Source organism: Trachemys scripta, chromosome 11 (genome assembly GCF_013100865.1).
Source record: "Trachemys scripta elegans isolate TJP31775 chromosome 11, CAS_Tse_1.0, whole genome shotgun sequence".
Lineage (NCBI taxonomy): Eukaryota > Metazoa > Chordata > Testudines > Emydidae > Trachemys > Trachemys scripta.
In genome coordinates, this window is record NC_048308.1 from 73,466,681 (window position 1) to 73,490,679 (window position 23,999).

General features: G+C 49.4%; 1 protein-coding gene and 1 long non-coding RNA gene across 5 annotated transcripts in view; one reads left to right on the forward strand and one right to left on the reverse strand.

The window, feature by feature from the left end:
- The first annotated feature begins 13,882 nt into the window (after nucleotides 1–13,882).
- Nucleotides 13,883–20,237, forward strand: LOC117885292. Its single transcript, XR_004647765.1, has 2 exons — nucleotides 13,883–14,001; nucleotides 20,097–20,237. It is a non-coding gene; the product is annotated as an uncharacterized LOC117885292 (long non-coding RNA).
- Nucleotides 17,713–23,999, reverse strand: part of LOC117885289 (zinc finger protein 239-like) — a 30,653-nt gene continuing 24,366 nt past the window's right edge. For 2 of the 4 annotated variants that reach the window (XM_034786580.1, XM_034786581.1), the window contains exons 2-3: nucleotides 22,872–22,964; nucleotides 17,713–22,529 (exon numbers count right to left, since the gene is read on the reverse strand). In XM_034786580.1, coding sequence (XP_034642471.1) covers nucleotides 21,406–22,529; nucleotides 22,872–22,932 — 1,185 coding nt within the window. In that variant the 5' untranslated portion in view covers nucleotides 22,933–22,964 and the 3' untranslated portion in view covers nucleotides 17,713–21,405. The remainder of the gene's footprint in view (nucleotides 22,530–22,871; nucleotides 22,965–23,999) is intronic. The other 2 variants (XM_034786582.1, XM_034786583.1) reach the window with 2 other exon arrangements.

Sequence of the window (23,999 nt, forward strand, 5' to 3'; positions counted from 1 at the left end):
CTCTTCTGGCCCTCTGTGGCTGGAACTGGCTGGTTAGGTTACTGGAGTCCTCTCTTCGCAGCCCATTGTCCTTCCACTGGCCAGAACCGGCTGCGATTCCTGAGCTGGGTCTCCGGGTCGCCAGGTCACCAATCACTGGGGTATCCATTCTCCAGGCCATTGGCTGGGGTCCCAAAATCCTTCTCCGGTCCTCTGTAACAACAAACTCCCTCTCCTCTCACCTCGTTAAACCAGTAACACCCAGGGACACTGAGTCCCACCCCCTCTGCATGCAAACCATTGGAAAACACGAAAAAAAACAAGAAAACCCCCCACTTCGTCACAGGAGCTTCTCCCAAGCACGAGGGACAGCCCGGGAGAAAGCCTAAAGGTGACTGAAAATATAACAAGTGGGCAATGAAGGCTAGCAGCATGGGCTGATTGAGAGATGACAAGCAGGGTGGGGATAGGCCACAAAGGGATGTGAACATGCAGCAAGCAGCTTTCATTTGATACAATAGAGAACAGGCAGCCAGTGGAGGGATTCAAAGAGAATGATTGGGAATTGGAAAAGGTTCAGAAAAGGGCAACAAAAATGATTAGGGGTATGGAGCAGCTTCCGTATGAGGAGAGATTAATAAGCCTGGGACTTTTCAACCTGGAAAAGAGATGACTAAGGGGGGATATGATTGAGGTCTATAAAATCATGACTGGTGTGGAGAAAGTAATTAAGGAAGTGTTATTTACTCCTTCTCATAACCTAGAAACTAGGTGGTCACTAAATGCAATTAATAGGCAGCAGGTGTAAAACAAACAAAAGGAAGTATTTCTTCACACAATGCACAGTCAACCTGTTGAACTCTTTGCCAGGGGAGGTTGTGAAGGCCAAGACTTCAAAAAAGGTTCAAACAAGAACTATATAAAATCATGGAGGATAGGTCCATCAATGGCTATTAGCCAGGATGGGCAGGGATGGCGTCCCTAACCAGGGCTGGATTAACCTTTTGTGGGCCCCCATGGAGGCAATGGAGCACAGCACGGGGAGGTCAGTCCCAGAAGCGAGAGGCCAGCCAGAGGCAATGGGGCATGGCAGGGGCGGCCCTGCTCCACCCAATGCAAGGGCACTATTTACAAACCAGCAGTTGCCAGATACACAGTGGCCTGCCCAGCCCTGTGCTGCCAGCATGCCCCTTCCCCTCCGGGGCAGGCCCATGCCACAACACACAGCCTCCCTGCCCAACACCCCCCCGACTCCCTATGTCCAGAGCCCCCCCGGACCTACTATGCCCACTGCCCTCCCAGACCCACCGACAAATGCACAGCACCCTGCACAACACCACCCCTGCCCACATCCTCACCACAACTGCCCAGCACCTGACACAGAACCCCCACTCCCTCATGCCCCAACATACACAGATCCACCCCGCCCCTTCACAGCCCAGCACCCCCCATACTCCCCACAGACCCACTCCCCCAAGCCTTGCCTCCCAGCCACACTCACCAGCCCTGCTGCGCAGCCAGTGCTAATCCCAGGGCCAGGAATCGCTCCAGCCCCTCTGGAGTGGCGCGATCAGCCAGGCCAGGACCTGCTCCAGCTGTGGTCCCTCAAGACGCACTTGCCTAGAGAGGCCCAGCCAAACCCTCCACACTGTTCCCCCACACACACCTGGCTGAGACTGGCCGGGCTTCTGCACCAGTCCCAGCCGGCTCAGCTCCAGGGAGACAGGTGGGGCCCCACAGGTGGTGGGAAGCAGAGACTGCCCGAAGCCATAAGTGCACTGGAGTCCAGCCAGGGGGACAAGAGGAGCAGGGGAGTTGGGCCAGGGGGCAGAGAGGAGCCCTTGGACAGCCCACGGGCAGGCCGAGAAGAGCGGGGGGTGAGGGGGGGAAGCCAGCAGGGTCTTGGGGTGCAGTGCAAGCGGAGCAGGCCGGGGCCCCTTCTGAGCATGGGGCTGGCTCCATGGCGCCCCACTGGAGCCATTGTAAACCCGGCACTGTCCCTAGTCTCTGTTTGCCAGAAGCTGGGAATTGGGCGACAGGGGATGGATCATTTGATGTTTACTTGTTCTGTTCATTCCCTCTGGGGCACCTGGCATTGGCCACTGTCAGAAGACAGGAGACTGGGCTAGATGGACCTTTGGTCTGACCCAGTCTGGCTGTTTTGTTCTCATGTGACATGGTCGAAGTGACAGGCTAGGAAAATGACCTTCGGCAGCAGCCTGGGGTGGGCAAAAGCTTTTTATTCAAACACAGCTACTAAAAATATCTTCCGCTTCTTCATCAGAAGAACTGAAAAGCCCTAGTTCATATTATTGCTCACAGCCCAGACACGTACAGAAATATGACAAGTAGAGAAGTAGTCTGTATACGCACAGGTGCCAAAGGAATACAGAACGGGTTCATTATCTGATTTGCTTTCATGTGGATGCTTGAGTTCCAACCCAGATAAGCTTCAGGCCAGCTAAATGAGTCACTTGGCACTAGCTGTGTTTGAAATAACTAAACATCATGGACTTTACATTTGTTGTTATACAAAAGTCCCTGTAAACACTCATTCCGGCGCAGGACCATTTCTTGTAAGAGTGCGTATAGCTTTGGATGCCATAGGAGAATGAAACCTGTCAGAGAAAACTTAACTGCATTGCAGCAAAGTGGGTGCTTCACTGTAAACATGGCCGTTTGGGTGAGACACCCTGTAAATACCAACAATCAAGCACAAAAAAGAAAAAAAACACAAGATCTTCCACCTCCTACTACTTCTGGATACACAAAGGGAAATGCAGGTTGATAATCACAGATCACATGCAGAACAAAGCGGATTTTCAAAGACTTCAATTGGCTTTTTGTGCCTAGCAAAGCTGTGTCTTGAAAACAAGTCTGAATCAAGGCTGTGACACATTATTGATCCTGAAAGTCTGCAATGCTGCTCTCTCAGCGCCACTGAATCAATATTTGCATAATTTCACAGGGACTTTATTGCATTCTTATTCAGTGCACTGGGTTCAGAACAAGTCAGATTTTTTTCATCCGTAAAGGTCAGTAAACGTCAATTTCACCAACATACAAACCTATGAAAAATATTTCCATCAATAATAATCAAAATTTACAGATAGGAAAAGTAAGAAAAATGCTGCTTGAGAACGGATTAGTTTGACAGAAGGATATTTACTTTGTATATTTTGACATGTGATGTTGACAGTGTTTTAATATTTATTAAAGCTTTTAACTTTTTGAATCTCAACATCTGTTATTAAATAGTTATTGCCTAATCTCCCTTTTGTCTGACTCCCCATGATTACCCACTACTGTGAAAATTTAAATCAATAAAAATTAAACAAAGCTTAAAAATAAACACTGATATCTGTCAAAATTGTTTAATAAAAAAATCAATTCTACTGAGCCTATTTATAGGTTATATTATTCCATTTCTTAAGTAGGTTTTTCCTCTCTCTTGCATGATTTTTTAAAGTCAAATCTCATCCCCTTACCTGCAGCTGCATCAGAAATGGTGCAAGACTGAGTCAGACGTATTTCATTCCAATCCCATGGCCTCTATACAATCTGAAACCAGACATTATGGCTGTCACACTCTGGAGTGAAATCCAGACCAGTGAGGGGTTGTGTCACTGCCTGCCCCATAACCCTGGGCACCTCACAATGCTTTGCCATTGTAGCTCCCCACCTGGGCAGCTCTCAAACAACCTGAGTGTCTTTGTATAGCAATATTCCTGGCCCAGCAGCAATGACCCCAGAGCCTGTCAGCAACACTCCAGTCACCCTCTGGCTTCCACCAACCTGGGTTACGACTTGCAGGGTGACCTCAGCACACTCCCAGTCCTGGATTTGCCCCAAAATGTGTGTTCTGGGCTGTTCAGGTATTAAAGATCTGTTCTCCCTGCAAGGGGTCAATATTCAACAATCAGCTACTTTAACTGGAGTTACCCAAACAGTTCAGCTTAAACACAACACTGGATTAGTTTTGATTTTAAAAATAAAACCTGGTTATTTAACTACAAAGAGAGAGGTTTTAAGAAAGTACAAGTATAAGGTATTAAAGTCAGAAATGGTTACAAGAGAAATAAAGATAAACACTTTCTAATAACTAAAACTTAACACGCTAGACTTGGTTCAAGGTAAAATCCTTACCACATGTTCCCAGCAACAGGGCTGACCCAATTCTTAGGTTAGGATCTCCTCTCAAAGTCAAAGGGCTGGTTCCCTTGTCTACTTAGGTGAAGGGGCTAGGGGAGGGTAGAAGATAAGCCTTGGGGTGTTTTTGCCCCTCACTTTTGTAGTCCAGTGACCCTTTGAAATGGATTCTTCTGCTGCTTACCCCACAAAGCAACGATTATTCAAACAGTAAAGAAGGCAACATGGAGTCTGATGATGAAGGTGCCCCATCCTCTTTCTTCTCTCCTTCTCACACTGAAATGCAGATTTGCCTTGTCTCCTGCCATTTCCCTCTTTTGCTACCCAAAGGACCCTGTTTATTACTTATATACACACACACACACTTCACCCTGATATTATTGACCAGCAAGTTATTAGTTTTCAAATGATACCCCACAGGGCATTTTTTTTTTTACACAACTATTACAATAGAGAGTCAGGGGTGAACGAAGGGGTACTTTCGGTCACAATGACTCAGGCAGAATGAAGATGCTTTTCCCCTGGTGTGTTCCGAAGGTGAAAAACAAACAAATCACTTTGTCCTCATAACAGGACAGCTACTGCACTAAAGACACTAATATTGCTTTTTTAAGATTTTTGTATTATTCTCAACTTGTGAGCCACCCCGTGTCCCATTCTGACAGAGGCCTGTGTCAAGCTGTGCTGACTGGGATTGAAGGACATTTTTAAAGATACACTTACACCTAGTAAGCATCTTGTTGAAATAGCAAAATCCTTGTTCCCCAGAGGCAGAGACTGGAAACATCTGAAATTGAAACCAAATGAGGAAAGAGTCTCACCCCTCCCACACCTGACTGATGGGGCAGAGAAATGGGGCATTCAACACAATGATCCCTCATTGTGAGGTCTGTCTTTCATTTTAGACACATTCTCCTCCACTTAGCAAGATGTCCGATGTATTTACAAGGGAAATGCAGAATTCAGTAACCGAGGTTACAGACAATTTTCCTTCTGCAAAAGAAATTTAGCCTCTGGCATTTTAATCTCATTTCCCTCACAGATCACATGCTTTTATAAGACTCCCATGGGAATAATTCTCATTTCCCCGCATTTGTGTTCTTTTGTGTCAGCCTCAGGCCCAGAATACTTGTGAGGCTGGGGGACCCCCACAGAGTAAGGCCTGGGGATATTGCATGGACCCTACAGACCCGTGCGCCCCCCACTCCCCGGGGGAGCGCGGCAGGGGAGGGCGGTGAGCCCGGCCGGGGCCCCGCTCTCCCCGACTGGCTGGAGCGCCGGGGGAAGGGCGGCGAGCCCGCCGCGGCTCCGCTCTCCCCGGCGGCCAGAGCGCCGGGAGGAGGGCGGAGAGCCTGGCCGGGGCTCCGCTCTCCCCGGTGGCCGGAGCGCTGTGGGGAGGGCAGAGAGCCCAGTCGCGGCCCCGCTCTCCGGCTGGAGCACTGCACCGCGCCGCCCCCCTCCAGGTGCCGCCCCAAGCACATGCTTGGTGGGCTGGTGCCTGGAGCCAGCCCTGCCAAAGGCCTCCCATAAGCCCGACTCCCCTGGCAGCATGGCACATAAAGCTCCCCACAGCAGCAGGATTTCAGTCTCAAAACTGTCTAATACAAATCAAGTCCATGAAGCAGAGCCTGCTGCCTGCCCCCGCCGCCAGTCTCTTCCTCACAAGGCTCCTGCCCCCATTCGTCCAGCAGGTTTCCCCAGCCAGGTACTCCACCTCACTGAGGGGGAAAGCCCCATTGCAGGTTCTTTCTCCCCCTGCTTCTGCCTGGCTTTTTGCTGAGGACGAGGTGCCCTGTAGCTATCTCCTGATCCATGGTATCAAACTCCACACATGGGAAGCAGCTAATTAGTCATGGGGTGGGGTGGGGGTGGGCTAAGCCCCTTTCTTACAGGACCCCTGTGACACTCCCTCTGCCCCTTTTCTCACCCATTCTCCCAAGCCGCAGTGGCACACAGGAAGTGTCCTGCCCCCACAATCTGTGTAGTTGTGCCTTGTGGTCATGGTGGAACACCCAGGAGGGCTGGTAAGAGAGAGACTTCATTTCCCAGCCCCTGCAGCCGGCTCAGGGGTCAAAAAGTTCATTCCCCTATTGCACAGCAAGAGGTAAGAGGCTCTGGCTCCATTGGTTTCTGTCCATGCCTCACTTCAGTTGTTTTCGGTGCACACCTGAGAGATTGGGGCATGTGCACAAACAAGGAAGCTCTTGCCTTCACCTGGTGTCAGAATCTGCCCCTGGAAGCAAAGCTGGGGTTTCAGGAGAAACAGGGGAGGGGCCAGAGAAGCAAAAGTTGGGGGTGCGGGAGAGGGACAGAGAAGCATCAGTGAGGGGAAAGGAGCAAAAGTACTTCAGGGGGAATCCGTCATGAATGTATTCCAGAGAGACTTCCACTGCCTCTCTGGTTTTCTAGAAGGGAAGGGATGAGAAATGGAGGGGAAAAGGAGTGAGGCAAAGTGAAAGCCCTAGCATTTGGTAGAGTTAGACATCACTGTGCAGTTAATTAGATAACAGGAGAGGAGAAAGTGGGAGGGTTTTTTTCTCTTCATTTAAAAACATAACCTCCACTGGCCGAGAGAGAATACTGGACTAGATGGGCCTTGGGCAATTCCTGTGTTCCCCAGGGCTAAGCTATGGGGCTCATGCCTAATTCTAGCGTGACAATTAAATCTACAGATATTAAAGTGCTTATGTGGCCATATTGGCCTGAGTCTAAAAGAACTTAATCTGATATCAGGACCCCATTGTGCAAGCCAGGTAACATGGTCAGAGACCATCCCTGCCTAGGGTGACCAGCCAGCAAGTGTGAAAAATCGGGATGGGGGTGGGGGATAATAGGTGCCTATATAAGAAAAAGCCCCAAAAATCGGGAGTGTCCCTATAAAATTGGGACATCTGGTCACCCTATCCCTGCCTCAAAGAGTTTACAATCTAAACAGATGAGACAAAGGGCAAAAGAAAGTGTTATTTGTCCCCATATTACAGTTTTTAATCTATTTTATAAAGGTTCTTATCCTGCCTTCATTCCTGTAGGATCTGAGCATCTTCCAATAGCGCATTAAGTGATGTGTCTAACATCTGTCATATGGGATGGGGAAATTGATGATTTGGGGAGAATATTTTAATTTGGGTTGGTTCGTATGGGAAGCTTCTTATGCATTTGTTATCCTGGGTTTTGTATTTAAATGTTGTTGGAGTGCCTAGAGACACTCGGGTGAGATTTTTAAGAGATATCTAAATGCAATATATCAGGGGTGGGCAAACTTTTGGGGACGAGGGCCACATCTGGCTGGGGAAATTATATGCAGGCCTGGGGCAGGGAATTGGGGTGCAGAAGGAGTGCAGGGTGCAGCAGAGGGCTCAGGGCAGGGGGTTGGGGTGCAGGGAGAGTGGAAGGTGCAGCAGGGGGCTCAGGGCAGGAGATTGGGGTACAGGAGGGGTGTGAGGTGAGGCAGGGGGCTCAGGGCAGGGGGTTGGGGTACAGGAGGGGTGTGAGATGAGGCAGGGGGCTCAGGGCAGGGGGTTGGGGTGCACAGGGGTGCAGGGTGCAGCAGGAGACTCTGGGTAGGGGGTTGGGGTGCACAGGGGTGCAGGGTGCAGCAGGGGGCTCAGGGCAGGGGGTTGAGGTGCAGGAGGAGTGCAGGGTGCAGCAGGGGGCTCAGGGCAGGGGGCTCAGGGCAGGAGGGGTGTGAGGTGAAGCAGGGGGCTCAAGGCAGGGGGTTGGGGTTCAGAGTGCAGCAGGGGGCTCAGGGCAGGGGGTTGGGGTGCAGGATGGGTGTGAGATGAGGCAGGGGGCTCAGGGCAGGGGGTTGGGGTACAGGAGGGGTGTGAGATGAGGCAGGGGGCTCAGGGCAGGGGGTTGGGGTGCACAGGGGTGCAGGGTGCAGCAGGAGACTCTGGGTAGGGGGTTGGGGTGCACAGGGGTGCAGGGTGCAGCAGGGGGCTCAGGGCAGGGGGTTGGGGTGCGAGGTGCAGGCAGGGGGCTTAGGGCAGGGAGTTGGGGGGCAGGGTGCAGGCGGGGTTGGGGCTCCAGCCTGGTGCCGCTTACCTAAAGCGGCTCCGGGGTGGCAGCGGCATGTACCGGGCCAGGGCAGGCTCCCTGTCTCCCTGTCCCCGGCCCCGCAGCGGTTCAGGAAGCGCTGCAGCCCCTGGGGGAGCGGGGGGCAGAGGGCTCCGCGTGTGCTGCCCTTGCCACGCCTCCAGGTACCTCCCCCCAAGCTCCCATTGGCCGCAGTTCCCCATTCCCAGCCAATGGGAGCTGCGGGCGGTGGTGCCTGGAGGCAAGGGCAATGCATGGAGCCCTCTGCCCCCCTGCCTGGGGACCGCAGAGAAGTGGTGCTGGCCGCTTCTGAGAGTGGCGCGGGGCCTACAGCGCCACGGGGGGCAATCCCACAGGCCGGATCCAAAGCCCCGAGGAGCCGGATCCAGCCTGCGGGCCGTAGTTTGCCCACCCCTGAAATATATGAAGAGTGGTGAGTGTGAAGTGGTTTTCATAATGTAGACACCTGTCCAAGGGAAAATAGCCTCTATTCACCATCTGCTTTTCACATAGCCCACTAAACAGTCTTCAGATGCCTTGGGTCATTACTGAATTTAGATTTGAACAAAAAACTTACAGGAAAAAGTGCTTCCTCATTGCTGTGAGCTATAAGCTTTCAATCCCTAATTACTTCCTTCTTGTGCAGAAAAGGTAGGGAAAACAGAATGTAAGGATGGAAAAGAAAACCTGGAGAATCCCTTTTACATGGTTCGGTTGCAGATGAGACATGGTGTGAGCATGCAGGTAACAGTGGAATCTCTTGTCTCAGTTTCACCACGCAGAGCTTAAACTTAGTGCAGTTCCCACATGCAGAGTCTCAGGTTTTGGGAAAGTAAATCCCTGCAAAACTAAACGAGTCTACACTTTCTTTTAACAGCGTAAGCGATAACTCAGTCTGTTCTACCAATTGCTCTTGTATCCATTAATGGAATTGTAAAATGTAGTGTCATCTATGATCTCAGACCTCTGGCAGGGATATCTGAATGCTTTTAGAGAGTGGTATTTTGATAGCCGACAGCATTTGGCAGGAATCCTATGCCACCCGACTTTCAGGGATATTTGTATTCACTTACGTACTGAAGCGAAAAGCAGTCAGCAGGAGGGAAAAATACTATATATTTTCCTCAGTCACAGCTAATCAATCTCAGTATTTTCTCTTCCACTGGCCAGGCAATGCATCAATGTACACAGTTTAAATTCCTGAATTTAGTTTCCTGCTTTGTCTTTCCTTCCCTCTATTATCCCTGCTTCCCCCATGTAGACCTTACTGATAAGGTAAGGTAACCCTTCCTCAGAATGGAAGAGGGAAAGGATTTCCTAGAAGCTGATGTTAGTGCTGTTTGCAGCGGAGCAGGTGGAGGATGTTCTGTAGCAGACCCTTCATGGCACCTTTACAATTAACTCTCATTTCTAGTGCTGGGGGCCCGTTAATCCTAGGATTCTGAGCTGGCTTAGATGGCATAGTGGTGTAATAGCACAGCATGTCTACAGTAGCGCTCCCGCTGTGGAGCTGTGCTGATGACAATGCAATGGCGGGAGATTTTGAGGAAAGCAGTAATGTAGACAACTGCCAGTAAGTTCAGTGAAGCAAAACATACAGCGATCCAAACAAGCCAACCAGGCTTGCAAAAGAAACCTCTGTCTAGAACACTGCACCTTCTTAAAAATGGCTGAAACAGGAATGATTTCAACAGGACATGCACAGGAGCAATGCAGGCAACAGACATACTGTCTGATTCTCTTTTAGGGTGCTGGGCTATAAGTCAGACATCCTCTGTGGGACTTTCTTGCTATTGCACTTACGTTGTATGGAAATGGTGGATGCACCACTGGTGTGCCCCCTCGTGGCCAGGCACAGTCCAACAGCTCTTTCCTGTCTCGTGTCCCATCTCAATGGTCACTCCAAACCTGTGGTGGTCCACCTCTGCTGGCCAGGTCAGTGGGTTAGTTCCACACCCCGGTCAGAGTAGTCAAGTGCAAAGTCCACATAAAAGAATACTCAGAGTTCCAGCCCCTTGGGTCCTCCCCCGGGATCTTCAGTGTAGGCCACTTACAGAAACGCAAGGCCTTCAAGTCCCACTCAGCCCCCTCTCCCAGTACTTTACCATACCCTGGCTCAGGCTCACCACTGTCACAAGAACTCTCATTTCCACCTGTCATGGTATTTCCTCAGCCTCTGCTCTGCACTGGTCTGCTGCAGTAAAAACCACCATCGCCTGTAGCCTTTGCACTATCCCTACGCAGGGTTTTTCCTGCCTCGACTAGCATTTCCTGGCACTGTCCGCTTCCTTCCCAGGGCCCACGGCCTCGACTTCTTGGAACCGACATCTGCAAAGTGCTTTCTTTCTCTTATTTCAGAGCAGTGCTTCCTCCCTGCCCCAGGAGCCTGTCCCTTCCTGCAGCTCCTCCCCACAGACCCCTAAACCTCAGTCCAAACCCCCCATAGGCTTTGCCATCACTGCCTTTTGGGTGTCACTGTCTCCAGCTTCCTCCTGGCACAGGACAACACATCTCTCACCCAGTCTCCACTGCCCCGAGCCTTTCCCTTGGCTCTGAACCCTCTAGTGCTGGCTCCAAGCCTCCCACACAGCTTTCACCTTTAGCCCAAAAGAGGAAAGAAACTCCCAGCTGAGTCCTCCCCGGCCTTTTCCCCCACTGCTCTACACACCCTCCTTTCTGAAGCCCCAACTCCCTCCTAGCGAGGTTTGATCACTAGTTATGCCTAATACGTCTCCAGCTGCCACTCAGAAGCCTAATTGGGCTCAGGCTGCTGTTAACTCAGGATTAACTCGGGTGGGGTTTCTATATCCTATCGTATTGGCTATAGGCCATTTTAAAGTCTTCCCCCCTCCACCCCCCCAAAAAATAAAAAAAAGATTAGCAGCCACTTCCAGTTCCTCTTATTCTTGTGTGTGACCAGTTATCGCTGGGTCTTAAAAAAGCAAAAACCACACATACCCCATGAACAAGGCACTGGTAGAACTTTACTACTGCAAGGATAGCTCACAAGCACTAGCTGTAAAGTCTTGACATTAGGCTTTTAACAGCTCAGGTTAGCAGGAGGGGACAAACTGCTACTGGCTGCGCATGGAGTGGTCTTGAAGCTGCTTTCCAGGTAGTTAAATTAGCCAGAACCTAGAGGAACATTGTTTGAGACTCCTAGCAAGATGAAGAGAATTTTAACAGATACTGACCGTTTTAAAATATATATATATATATATATATATAGTTTCTTCCCACTTATTCTCACTTTCCACCCGGAATTGTTCTTAGCTTTTGTACTTATTGGCAAAGCCTCCGATTGACTTCAACAGGCTTTTGATCAGGACCACCTTGAAAACGGCCAGCGGTATTAGTTCTATAACCCTATAGAAGAACTAACTGTTCTTCTGCCCCATAACTCTTAAATCTGTCTTTTTTCATGATTATTTTTTATTACGAAGTTCCATCTAGAAGCGTTCGCAGCCTGGCTCAGGCAAAGATGTGCCCCAATCCTATCCAGCAGAATGAAGATGCTCTGAAGGGTGGTTATTTTGGATGTTGACTATTGGACTGGGCTATCAGCCTCTTTTGTGGGCAATATGCAGAGCCTAAGGCAGTGAGTCCAGGGTGTTCTGGTCTTGAAAGCATATTAGTAAGGGGGCTGGTGTTACTATGGGGTAATGCTCTGACTTTTTACCTCTGGACAGCTTAAATAAAAAATTGGGTTGGATTTCTAGGCCTGCCGCAGCTCCTAGTGACCTCATTGGGATGTGGATCAGGCCCCTTATCACTAATGAACATTTTTCTACATTACTGAACATTGCTGTGCATTTGGCAATTCCAGCTCGGGTACAGTCCAGACTGAAAGGTCAGGGAGGGGAGGGATACGGAAATATTGCTTACTGCCAAACTGCTATTCTTGCCTGGCCAGCACTATTACTTCATCGCGTTCAGGATTACATACCTAATTGCTTCTTAAAGGGACACGATGTTATTTTAAAATTGATGGCCAACATCGTCAAGTGACCTCAAGTTTGGGGTGCTCATGATTAGTGGAACAGAAAGGTGGCTTGGAGCCAGTCCTCACCCTCTACCCCCCTTTCTTCGATACGGTCTAAATTCAGTATAGCTTAGGGTCCAGCCCCAAATGGTTAAAGGCATGGGAAGCAGTTCATGAAATTGTGCTATGTCAAATATTTCACTCTTCTGTTTGCACCCCACCCTCTTCTTGATAAAAATACAATGAGGCCTTTTTATAGCAGCCATAGATGAGAGAGCCAATTTATTTCTTTGTCCCTTATAAGCGTATGCGCACCAGGCTCTGCCTGACAGCGGGGTAGTGACTGGCAGGTCTGCTGTGCTAGGGGAGAAGAGAAACAAGAGCAGGAGATCTTTGGGGGAAGGGGGTGCCACCTGCTTCTAGTTTAATCACAGGGGTTCACTTGCAAACACAGCCGCACGGAAAAACGCATTCAGCTGCCTCTAAGCTAATTCCATTGTGTAGTCTCCCCCTTTGTAGCTCCCGGGCTGATCCTAAAACATACAAAACAAAGGAAACAAATTTGGAATTCTCAGCTGACTCCCAAGTAGACCCCGTGGAATATAAGGACCCATAGTAAGCATGCCGCTGGGCTGGCCCTGACCCAAAGCCTGTTGAAATCAATGCAAAGACTCACACTCACTTCCTTGCGGGGGACCTGGTCCAAAGCCCACAGAACTAAGCGAAGAAGCTCCCTTAGGAATATGGGGAAGTGAGGAAGAAAGGTTTGTTAAGTATAAAAGGCCAGTCGCTGGGGAAGAATTACTGTCATATTTCTGGGAAGGTTTCATAAGCAATAAAATAAAAATACTGGATTACTGGAGAAACAACACTTGCCCGTGTCCTTCCTTAGTGCAGTGCTGTTAGAATCATAGAAGCTCAGGGTTGGAGAGACCTCAGGAGGTATCTAGTCCAGCCTGCTCACTAAGGGCTCAGTCATGCCCCTGGGATCTCCCCTCCCTTCCTGCGGAAAGTGTGGATCAGGGGGGCTTTGCCTGCTCTGCAGCAGCATTTCCCCTCCTACATCCTGCAGACGGCTCTGTGGGGAAACGTGGGGAGGCTGGGAGCGGGGCGCACTAGCTCTGCAGAGATTCAGCCAGAGGGACTTTTTCTAGGCCCCCTTCCATGTTGGGGAGCCGCCACTCTAATGGGTCCCAGAGCAGTTGGTAGCAGGAGGGTTATAGGCACAGCTCCACCTTAAGGAAGGATATACTGGGGTGGCCCTGGAGGTCTGTGGGCAGAACCCTCGCTGTGTCTCAGGGGAGGATGGAAACTCGAGAAGGGGATCCTTGCAGCGGGTCCCGTGCCTCCCCAGGCATTGCCACCACCCAGCCCCAAAGTTACTTCAGTCACCAGTCAGCTGGGAATGCCACTTCTACAAATTAGTGCTTTCCTATCAGCCCTTAGTTACAGCCTAGGATAGCTGCTGCTGGCTCCAGGAATCTGAATCCCTGCAGGCAGTAGTGTCCAAAGTGCAGGCTAGCAGGCTGCAAAGACAGCAGTTGTGAGCTGTATGCAGGCCATCCCTAGGAGGGTGCGGGGCACGGGACCCAGGCGCAGAGTTTCTAATCTGCCGGGGGGTGCTCCCCCAGACCCCACCCCCACCCTGCTTCTTCCCATCCTGGCTCCACCCCCACCCCACCTCTTCCCACGTCCTCACCCCGCTTGCCCGCCCACCTCCTGCAGGGCCCCCCAAAGCACAGGGCCCAGGACGGTGGCTCTGATTCGCTGTACCCCAGGGACGGCACTGCCTGTGCGTGATGAACAGACAGCGGTGCCCAAACACCTCAAGGCGCGCAAACAAACCCAAAGCTAAGGTAAGGCTGGAGCCAGGGTTCAGATCCAAGGGCTACTGATTTGCCAAGGCCCCATCCTGCCCCTCCACATGGATCTGCCATTGTGTGCAGGCAGGCCATAGGGCTCTCCCTAACCCTCCAGTCAGGGCACAGGGCCTGGCCCTACCTTGCCACAGGGGGCAGAAGTGACCCAGTGTTTTTATTTTCTGAGATTGAAGGGTTAGGAGCTAAAGACCTTGGCACCGATTCTGAGCAGCACGTCTGAGGAGGTGCAGCCTGGTGGGGGGCTGGGGCAAAAGTGGCTTTACATCAACTGTCCATGTCTTAAGTCCTGGGCCCCACAGGCTGCTCTTCCTTAAAGCTGTTTCCCAAGGCTATCAGAAGCCAGAACTTACTAGTCACAGCCCTCCCCAGCAAGGCCTTACCCTGGGACTGTGCTGGGGGTAGCACAAGACCATGTTGCTGCTCCCAGGCTAGCCCGGGAACACGCCTAGGGCCTGGGTGTTCGCTGGCAGCTGGCATTGTGAACACTTGAAGAAAACAAATATTAATAGACTTGCAATAAACTAGGCAAAGTTGACAACACTGGGACCCTCCTAAATCATCTGAAATCTGGTGTGCATTGGGTTAGTTTAAATAGACAAAAACCTATACAAAATGTGTTTAAAAACAAACCTATAGTTGTCTACCCAGAGACTTGCTCTGGTTGAAACAAGGCCTAACACTGCTTTAACCTGCATTTCTAGGTCTCCAATGCCCTGCCCAGATATTGACACCAACGCAATAGGAGTGCAAATGTTACCAAATCAGCACTGGCAGAGGCCTGTCCTCACTTTGTGTGGGTGTGAAGGACAGCAATGGAGACTCAAATCCTGGGGTGCCAGTGTCTCATGCTTCCTCTGATGGCTCTGCTGCAGAACAGCTCAAAATAATCTAGCTACAAAGAGATCTTAAGAGACCCATTTCCTTCCCCCGAAAAAGAGAAATCGAATCCTTTGCAACTTGTTTATATTAAATTCCCTATCACACAGCACAGGGCCGGGGCTCCGGAGTTTGCAGTACCTTTCAGAGTTGCATTTATTTTCATGTAACAACCTAACAGCAGCTCACAGCTGAGCCATATTCGGGGCAGAAGACAAATGGGAAGAGGATCTAGTTTCTGTCTCTTATGTAGAGATGCAGAAGATGGCTACTAGTAACAATCATGTTCTAATGCCTTTAGGGTACATCTACACTACAGCAGGGAGTCGATTTAAGATACGCAAATTCAGCTACGTGAATAGCGTAGCTGAATTCGACGAATTGCAGCTGACTTACCCCGTTGTGAGGACAGCGGCAAAATCGACTTCTGCCGCTTTTTGTCGGCGGCGCTTACTCCCACCTCCGCTGGTGGAGTTAGAGCGCCGATTTGGGGATCGATTGTCGCGTCCCGATGGGACGCGATAAATCGATCCCCGAGAGGTCGATTTCTACCCGCCGATTCAGGCGGGTAGTATAGACCAGACCTTAGTCAGCAGAAGAGGCTTGCGTGAATGGAGTTTTACTCTTTTAATCATGCTCTAAAGTTCAGAATGATCAAAACTAGAAAACAAAACTTAGTGTTATACAAATACAACAAGAGTTCATTCCATGTAGCAATATTTTGATATTTGGCACTGAAACTGTACTGGTGTAGTTAAAGTGGTAGCTCTCCTCTGGTGTGGACACACCCAGACCAATACAAAGGTGAGGATAATAGCATAGCTCAGGGGTAGGCAACCTATGGCACGTGCTGAAGGCGGCACGCGAGCTGATTTTCAGTGGCACTCACACCGCCCGGGTTCTGACCACCGGTCCGGGGGCTCTGCATTTTAATTTAATTTTAAATGAAGTTTCTTAAACATTTTAAAAACCTTATTTACTTTACATACAACAATAGTTTAGTTATATATTATAGACTTATAGAAAGAGACCTTCTAAAAACGTTAAAATGTATGACAGGCACACGAAACCTTAAATTAGAGTGAATAAATGAAGACTCGGCACACCACTTCTGAAAGGTTGCCGACCCCTGGTCTAGCTTATTCCTGACCAGGAAGGGAAGGAAGCTATACCAGTATAAGGCACCTTCCATGCTAGGATTGTACCAGTACAATTATTGGGAAAAACTAAAAACAACCCTAACCAAAATACTTCTACTGGTACAAAACCTGTGTGTAGAGTGAGCCTCAGACACTTCGCTATCAGAGCTAGGTGGAGCGCTGGTCTGAGCCAGCAGAGCTCTTCCTATATTCCTAAACTGAACAAAACAAGTACAATTGTTGCCATGGGGTGACAGGTTCCTCCTACCAAATATAAACTTCTGTATAAAATGTATTGCAGGCAAAAATGTTGCACATGCCAGATTTTCATTCCCATTGTTACTAACACTTTTACATTCCCAGCATTGATTCAACATCATCTCAGTAAGTTAAATGTGAACAAAAATGTAATGCATAAGAACATAAGAAAGGCTGTACCGGGTCAGACCAAAGGTCCATCTAGCCCAGTATCCTGTCTACCGACAGTGGCCAATGCCAGGTGCCCCAGAGGGAGTGAACCTAACAGGTAATGATCAAGTGATCTCTCTCCTGCCATCCATCTCCATCCTCTGACAGACAAAGGCTAGGGACACCATTCCTTACCTGTCCTGGCTAATAGCCATTAATAGACTTAACCATCATGAATTTATCCAGTTCTCTTTTAAACTCTGTTATAGTCCTAGCCTTCACAACCTCCTCTGGCAAGGAGTTCCACAGGTTGACTGTGTGCTGCTTGAAGAAGAACTTCCTTTTATTTGTTTTAAACCTGCTGCCTATTAATTTCATTTGATGACCCCTAGTTCTTGTATTATGGGAATAAGTAAATAATTTTTCCTTATCCACTTTCTCCACATCACCCATGATTTTATATACCTCTATCATATCCCCCCTTAGTCTCCTCTTTTCTAAGCTGAAGAGTCCTAGCCTCTTTAATCTCTCCTCATATGGGACCCGTTCCAAACCCCTAATCATTTTAGTTGCCCTTTTCTGAACCTTTTCTAGTGCCAGTATATCTTTTTTGAGATGAGGAGACCACATCTGTATGCAGTATTCGAGATCAGGGCGTATCATCGATTTATAAAAGGGCAATAATATATTCTCCGTCTTATTCTCTATCCCCTTTTTAATGATTCCTAACATCCTGTTTGCTTTTTTGACCGCCTCTGCACATTGCGTGGACATTTTCAGAGAACTATCCACGATGACTCCAAGATCTTTTTCCTGACTTGTAGCTAAATTAGCCCCCCTCATATTGTATGTATAGTTGGGGTTATTTTTTCCAATGTGCATTACTTTACATTTATCCACATTAAATTTCATTTGCCATTTTGTTGCCCAATCACTTAGTTTTGTGAGATCTTTTTGAAGTTCTTCACAGTCTGCTTTGGACTTAACTATCTTTAGCAGTTTAGTATCATCTGCAAACTTTGCCACCTCACTGTTTACCCCTTTCTCCAGATCATTTATGAATAAGTTGAATAGGATCGGTCTGAGGACTGACCCTTGGGGAACACCACTAGTTACCCCTCTCCATTCTGAGAATTTACCATTTATTCCAAGCCTTTGTTCCCTGTCTTTTAACCAGTTCTCAATCCATGAAAGGACCTTCCCTTTTATCCCATGGCAGCTTAATTTACATAAGAGCCTTTGGTGAGGGACCTTGTCAAAGGCTTTCTGGAAATCTAAGTACATTATGTCCACTGGATCCCCCTTGTCCACATGTTTGTTGACCCCTTCAAAGAATTCAAGGGTCACTGTGAAATATTTGCAGGGCTACATGAAAGTGACACCGCTAAGGTAGCTTTTGCGTTACCGTTCATTTAGGTCCCTAGAACATTTTCCATACCATGTGTCTTGTTCAAGATGCCGTCTGATTTTAATAGTTATAAATATATACCTGCTGCAAAACTGCTGCCCCATAGCTGGATGCCCCATAGCAGCAGCTGTGCTTCCTTTTTCCTCTTGTGTTCTTCAGCCTGTTCTGGCCGCAGGGGTGGTCTGACTCTCCGACCACGACACTTTCAAGAGTCTGACCCCTTCTGGGACTACAGTCCTTTAATGCATCCCAGAGAAACATAACTAAATCCTCAGCCCCAGTCAGGCTCATCTGGCCATCCCGTTCCTGCGCAGATAAACCTCCTCCATCATCAACATCCTCACTCCATGCCACAGTCAGGGCCAGACAGTTCTCTGCCTTCCCAGGGGTCCTGGGTCCCTCAGCAGCTCCTGATCTTTCTGCTGGCTCACCTCAGGGGCAGCCTGTCCATTGTTCTCCATGTCTCCTGAAGGTAGGACAAGAAGTAATGGGCTCCATCTCTTGCAAGGGAGGTTTAGGTTAGATATTAGTTGACACTTTCTAGCTAGAAGGCTAGGTAAGCTCTGGAACGGGCTACCTAAGGAGGCTGTGGAATTTCCATCAGAGCTTTTTAAAAACAGGCTGGACAAACATCTGCCAGGGCTGGTCTAGGTTTACTTGGTCCTTAGCAGATGAAGCTGGATTTGATGACTGCTTGAGGTCCCTTCTAGCCCTATACTTCTATGATTCTCCAGCCTTCTATCATCCCACTTCCCGGAGGGAGGGAACACGCTACGTACTCTCCTCTCCCAACTGACCTTCTCTCTCCTCTTTTAAGTCCACCCCCTTCACCTGACCACACCCTCCCCAGGTGCAATCAGTGAGGTTACTGACACTTTCAAGCTCCCTTAACCCTTCTGGTGTTTGTACGGGGTTTACATCACTATATCATAAGATACAGATTTACATAGCTAAGCCAACCCTGCTATAGAAATCTTAGCTTCTGCAGTTCTATCTATCGTAAGTGCTTCTATAGTCCCCATTAGTGCTATATTCAAGCGCTTAACAAGCTTTAATGGATTTCTCTTCACAACTCCCCGGTGATGTTGGAAAGTGCTGTTATCCCCATTGTACAGATGGGGAGCTGAGGCCCAGAAGCCCAGAGCCACAAAGGGATTTAGGCTCCTAACACCCTTGTGGAACTGGGCCTAAGTGACACTCCCAAGTTCATGCAGAAAATCTATGATGGAGCAGGAACTTGAACCAGCCTCTCTCAAGGGCTAGATTAGTGCCCAACCCCCTGAACCATCTTCCTTCTCTGCATTCATCCTAAACAAGCAGCCTCAGTTTTGCACTAATCTTGCTTTTTATATACAAGTAATTTGGGTTTAAGACAAATATGTTTGCCCGCACTTCATGTTAGCATTGACAATTAGACTTTGAACTTCATCCCTCATTAAGATGCATGATGTAAGAAATGCACATTCTAAACCATATTAGCCAATTAATTTAATTAACCTATTATCTACCAAGTTTCTAAGGACTAGACTACACTACAAAATTAGGTCAATATAACTACATTGCGCAGGGGTGTGAAAATTCCACACCCATGAGCGACGCAGTTAAACCGACCTAATCCCTGGCATAGACAGGAATTCTCCTGTCGACCTAGCTACCGCCTGTCAGGGAGGTGGAGCGCCTATGCCGTCCAGGAGAACCCCTCCCGTTGGAACGGGCAGCATCTACACTGAAGGTCTTCAGCAGCACACAAGCCCTCAGGTTCTTTTTATATCTGTTCCTCAGCTAAAATACAGACTGGGGAAGTATGGTAAATGTAGCCATTCATTAGCCAAAACAGAATTTCAAAAGCAACTAAGAAATTACAGAAAGTCAAATAAAGCTGGTTAGGTGATAGTGTTGACAGTGTTTAACAGAATGAATTAAACATGGGATGTTACAGTTGACCAAGAAATAAAAACAGAGAGGGTTGGGGTGGCACCACGTCATGTAGCCAGGGAAAGGCCTATGGCCATGAGGTGCAAGTGCCACCCTCTACAGGTACCACTAGGCAAATTTCTCAGGTTCCAGTGTGCTGGGTGCACACACACCTATGTGAAGAAGCAGATGACGATATCGTGTTACCAACTCTTACAAATGTAATGCAGCTCTCATTATATTTGGTGTTTTCCAGCTCCAGCTGCTAGAATCAAGAGACTGAATAAGAAGCTCAACTTTCTTTTCTTTTCTTTTCTTTTTTTAAGGGAGGTTCTAGCCCTCATGGTTGCAGGGAAAAGACTGAAAATGTGAAGCACGTGCACACTTAACGGCTCAGAAACCAGAAGAAACAAAAACTTAACATGTATTATTTTTAAAACCCCTCTGGACTTTTAAGCCAAATCTCATGTTTTGGGGCTGGACTCATGATTTTTGCATGCTTGGGGTTGGCAGGGCTGCACTGAGGGCTTGTACCACTTTAACTTATGGTGGGAATTTAAGCTTATTTAGTTAAAACTCTGCACATCCCTGTGTAGACACGCTTATTTCAATTTAAGAGTGGCTTATTTTGATTAAGCTTAAAACTGCTCCCAATCAATCGGTTTTGTTGGCAGAATCTTTTCTGCTTTTGTTTCGTTCTTCTGCCTGAGATTGAGGACTTGTTCCTCCCTGGCACTGGAATGAGGTTGTGATCGTTGAAAATGGAATGAACCTACTGCAGACTCAGCTCAGACAGCATTAGGATGAGACATACATCTCCATTTCCTGTTGCTTTCTGCAGGGCTCTAAACAGCAGCTTGGCTAGTATTTCATCACGAATGTGTGGGACACACCGACCCCATTCAGGACAGGATTTCCAGGAGCTTGCCAGGGCAAAATGAGTAATTTAGGTAGGCAGAAAATGGGGGTTGGCTCCACTGGCAATTCAAGGCACTTTTGAGACAGTAATGTAAGTGGCCCCAGATGACCCTGGGCACCCCAGGCAAGGGGCAGGGAGAGAATGGAGGGTAGCATTCTATTATAGGCAGCATGCATAGAGACCCCTATAGATCAGGTTGCCCGATGCATCCATTCTGGGCACTGAATGGGGTAGGAGCCCTGTGGGGAAAAAACGGTATGTGACAATGTAAATTAAAATTGTACCAGAACCTATTTGCATAAGGGGCCAGAATTAAGGTTGTATGAGCAAAATCAAGCTACAGTTCTGGATCAGTTTGAGAGCCCAGCCCTGGTCTGGGGAGTAGTGGTGAGAGGTCTCTTGAGTTAGTTTAGGGCCTGAACCATGTAGCTTTCTCCCAGCTGCTGCCCACATGAGGAAAAAGGGGCTCCTGGAGGGGTTTTCCTCTCTCCTCCCATGTTGACAAGAGACAGAGGGCCTGGCAGCGTTACAGCTTGGGATGCACCAGTTAAATAGGAGATGATGTGTGCTTCTTCTCTGCCTAGGACTTGCTAGAGGATCACCAGCAGTCAGCTTAGGGATGGCTCCTGCAATCAGCTGACCCAACAGATGTGCAGATGGATGGCGCTGAGAAGCTGAATATCCCCGTGTGTTGTGGGAATGGCCATGGATGCCATTCACTGGGGACAGCCCTGGTCAGGGCATTGTTCCTCTGCCGGGTGGTCTCTCTGATGCACGTTCAGGCTGGTTTTCTTGCGGAAGCCCTTCCCACACTCCGGACACATGTAGGGCGTCTCGCCGGTGTGGGTTCTCCGGTGTGCAATAAGGGGGGAGCGCGCATAAAAGCCCTTTCCACACTCAGGACACTTGTAGGGCCTCTCTCCCGTGTGGATCCGCTGGTGGGCAAGCAGAGCGGAGCTCTGGCTGAAGCCCTTCCTGCACTCGGGGCATTTGTAGGGTCGCTCCCCCGTATGGTTCCTCTGGTGTTTGATGAGGGCAGAGCTGTTTGTGTAGCTTTTCCCACACTCGGCACAGTGGTAGGGCCTTTCGCCCATGTGCAGCCGCTGGTGGGCGGTGAAGTCCGAGCTTTGCGCGAAGCCCTTCCCGCACTGGGAGCACTGGTAGGGCCGCTCCCCCGTGTGCACTCTCTGGTGCGTGGCCAGGTTGGAGCTCTGGCTGAAGCCCTTCCCGCATTGGGGGCATTCATAGGGCTTCTCTCCAGTGTGGAATCTCTGGTGGATGATGAGGTGGGAGCTCCGGCTGAAGCCCTTCCCGCATTCGGGACATTGGTAGGGCTTCTCGCCCGTGTGTGTTCTCTGGTGGGTGATGAGCTGCGAGCTCTGGATGAAGCTCTTCCCACAACTGAGGCACTGGTAGGGTTTCTCCCCAGTGTGGATGCGCCGGTGCTTAGCCAGGGTGGAGCTGACGGTGAAGCCTTTCCCGCACAAAAGACATCTGTAGGGCTTCTCGCCTGAGTGGATTCTCTGATGTCTAGTAAGACCTAAGCTCCCACGGAAGCTTTTCCCACAGTCGGGGCATGTGTTCTTTCCCTCTCCTGTGTGGAGTCTCTGCGGGATTGGGAGGTCATTGAGGTCACCTCCCCCAAGCTGGATGGATTTCCCCAGTCTCTTTGCTGGAGGGTTTCTTTGCTCCCTTTTGGACCTGCCTGGACTCTCAGAAGCTTTTCCCTGCTCAAGAGGGCAGAAATTTCCCTGAGCTTTGGATCGTCCCAGTAACGTCACATGAAGTTCCACTTGCTCAGGACTCTCCTCCTCATTCTCACGCACCATCCCATGACCTGCTGGGATAGCGAGAGAGCCAGAAGTGAGTCACTCCCTGTGCTGGGAAAACAGGGTGCCTAAGCCAGGGCAGGGAGGTTGCAAACCAAAATAACTGTTTGGGAGATTGAGGAACCTGGAGCTGAATCCCCCCAGCCATTCCTCCGAGGTGATTGAGGCGGGACTGGTTCCACCACCTCGTGCCATCCAAACTCTGTGGAGGACAGGAGGACAAAAGAGGGATTTACCAGAAGGTGGCAGTCAGGATTACTGGACAGTCACAAGGATACGACACCTGCCAATACAATCCTAGCTTTCTACTCTCTCACCATAGTTTCCTGACATCAGTCTCCCATGTTCCCTACCTGAACAGGTGCTTCTTAGGTTCTCCCTTTCCAGGACCGATGGCTCTTCCTCCAGTTCCATCTGAGAGATCACATTGGTAATTAGACACAGTGCTGGGCAGGGGAGGGAGAAAACACATCAGGGTAAATTACACGATTGTGGAATCTCTCACAAAAATCTCCCAAGCTATTATTCAACAGTAGAAGTCCTGAGCTTGCTCTCAGTGCTCAGAGCGGTGGGGGTCAGCATCAGTCAGCCAGAGCCCCTGCCTATGTCCAGTGCCTTTTCCCCTGAGCCCCACCTGGCTCCGCTCTCCACGTCTGCAGTATTGCCAGCCTCCAGAAACCAAAGATTAGGAGGGGTTATTTAAATCAAATCATGTTTTTCCATCTGTCTTTTGACTTTTAACTCTCCTCGATTCCTCTGCCAATGGGGGTGTCAGAATTCCACTTGAAAAGGCAAACTTTAATGGACATAACCATGCAAGCTACTCCATTTACCATCTCCTCACCCCTAACATAGAGGAACTGCCATCCAATTCTTATTGCCCAAGTCCCCCTGCTCTCTCCTCTACCTGGGTCCGAGCAGAACAATCCAACTCCCCATTCCCTGCCTCCCATTCCCCCGGGCCCCTCTCTCTGTTCCAGGGCCATACAGGTCAGATCTGAATCCTCAGCCCTACAGCGCTTGCACAGAACGCTGCCCACACCCCTAGCCCGGTAGATTGTGGGTTTGCAGTGACTTCCTGAGCCGGCATGACAGCTCCTGCAGGCACCAAGATCGTAGGCTCTCGAGCAGTTTGTGAGAGTTCAAGTTGGCAACACTGTCTTCCCCTGGCTGCTAGAAGGGGACTGTCCTCTGCACCCTCTCAGCCTTCCTCTTGCCCCCCACATCCCCCTGCATTCCCTCAACTGCCCTTCTGCCCCCCTCACTTTCCTCATCCCCTGGTCATGGTGTCTCTGCTGCTCCTCACAGTCCCTGTGTCTTGTCCAGCCCCTTCATCCTGTTGGCCTGGTTTCAGTCCCATTGAAAACAGTGGGAGGTGGCAGCCAATTTTATGAAGGGTAGCCTCACATTAGAAGTTGGCAGCCATCTTGCAGGCTTCAACTCTTCTGATAGTAAGGGGAGATGGCCATTATGAACAAGGG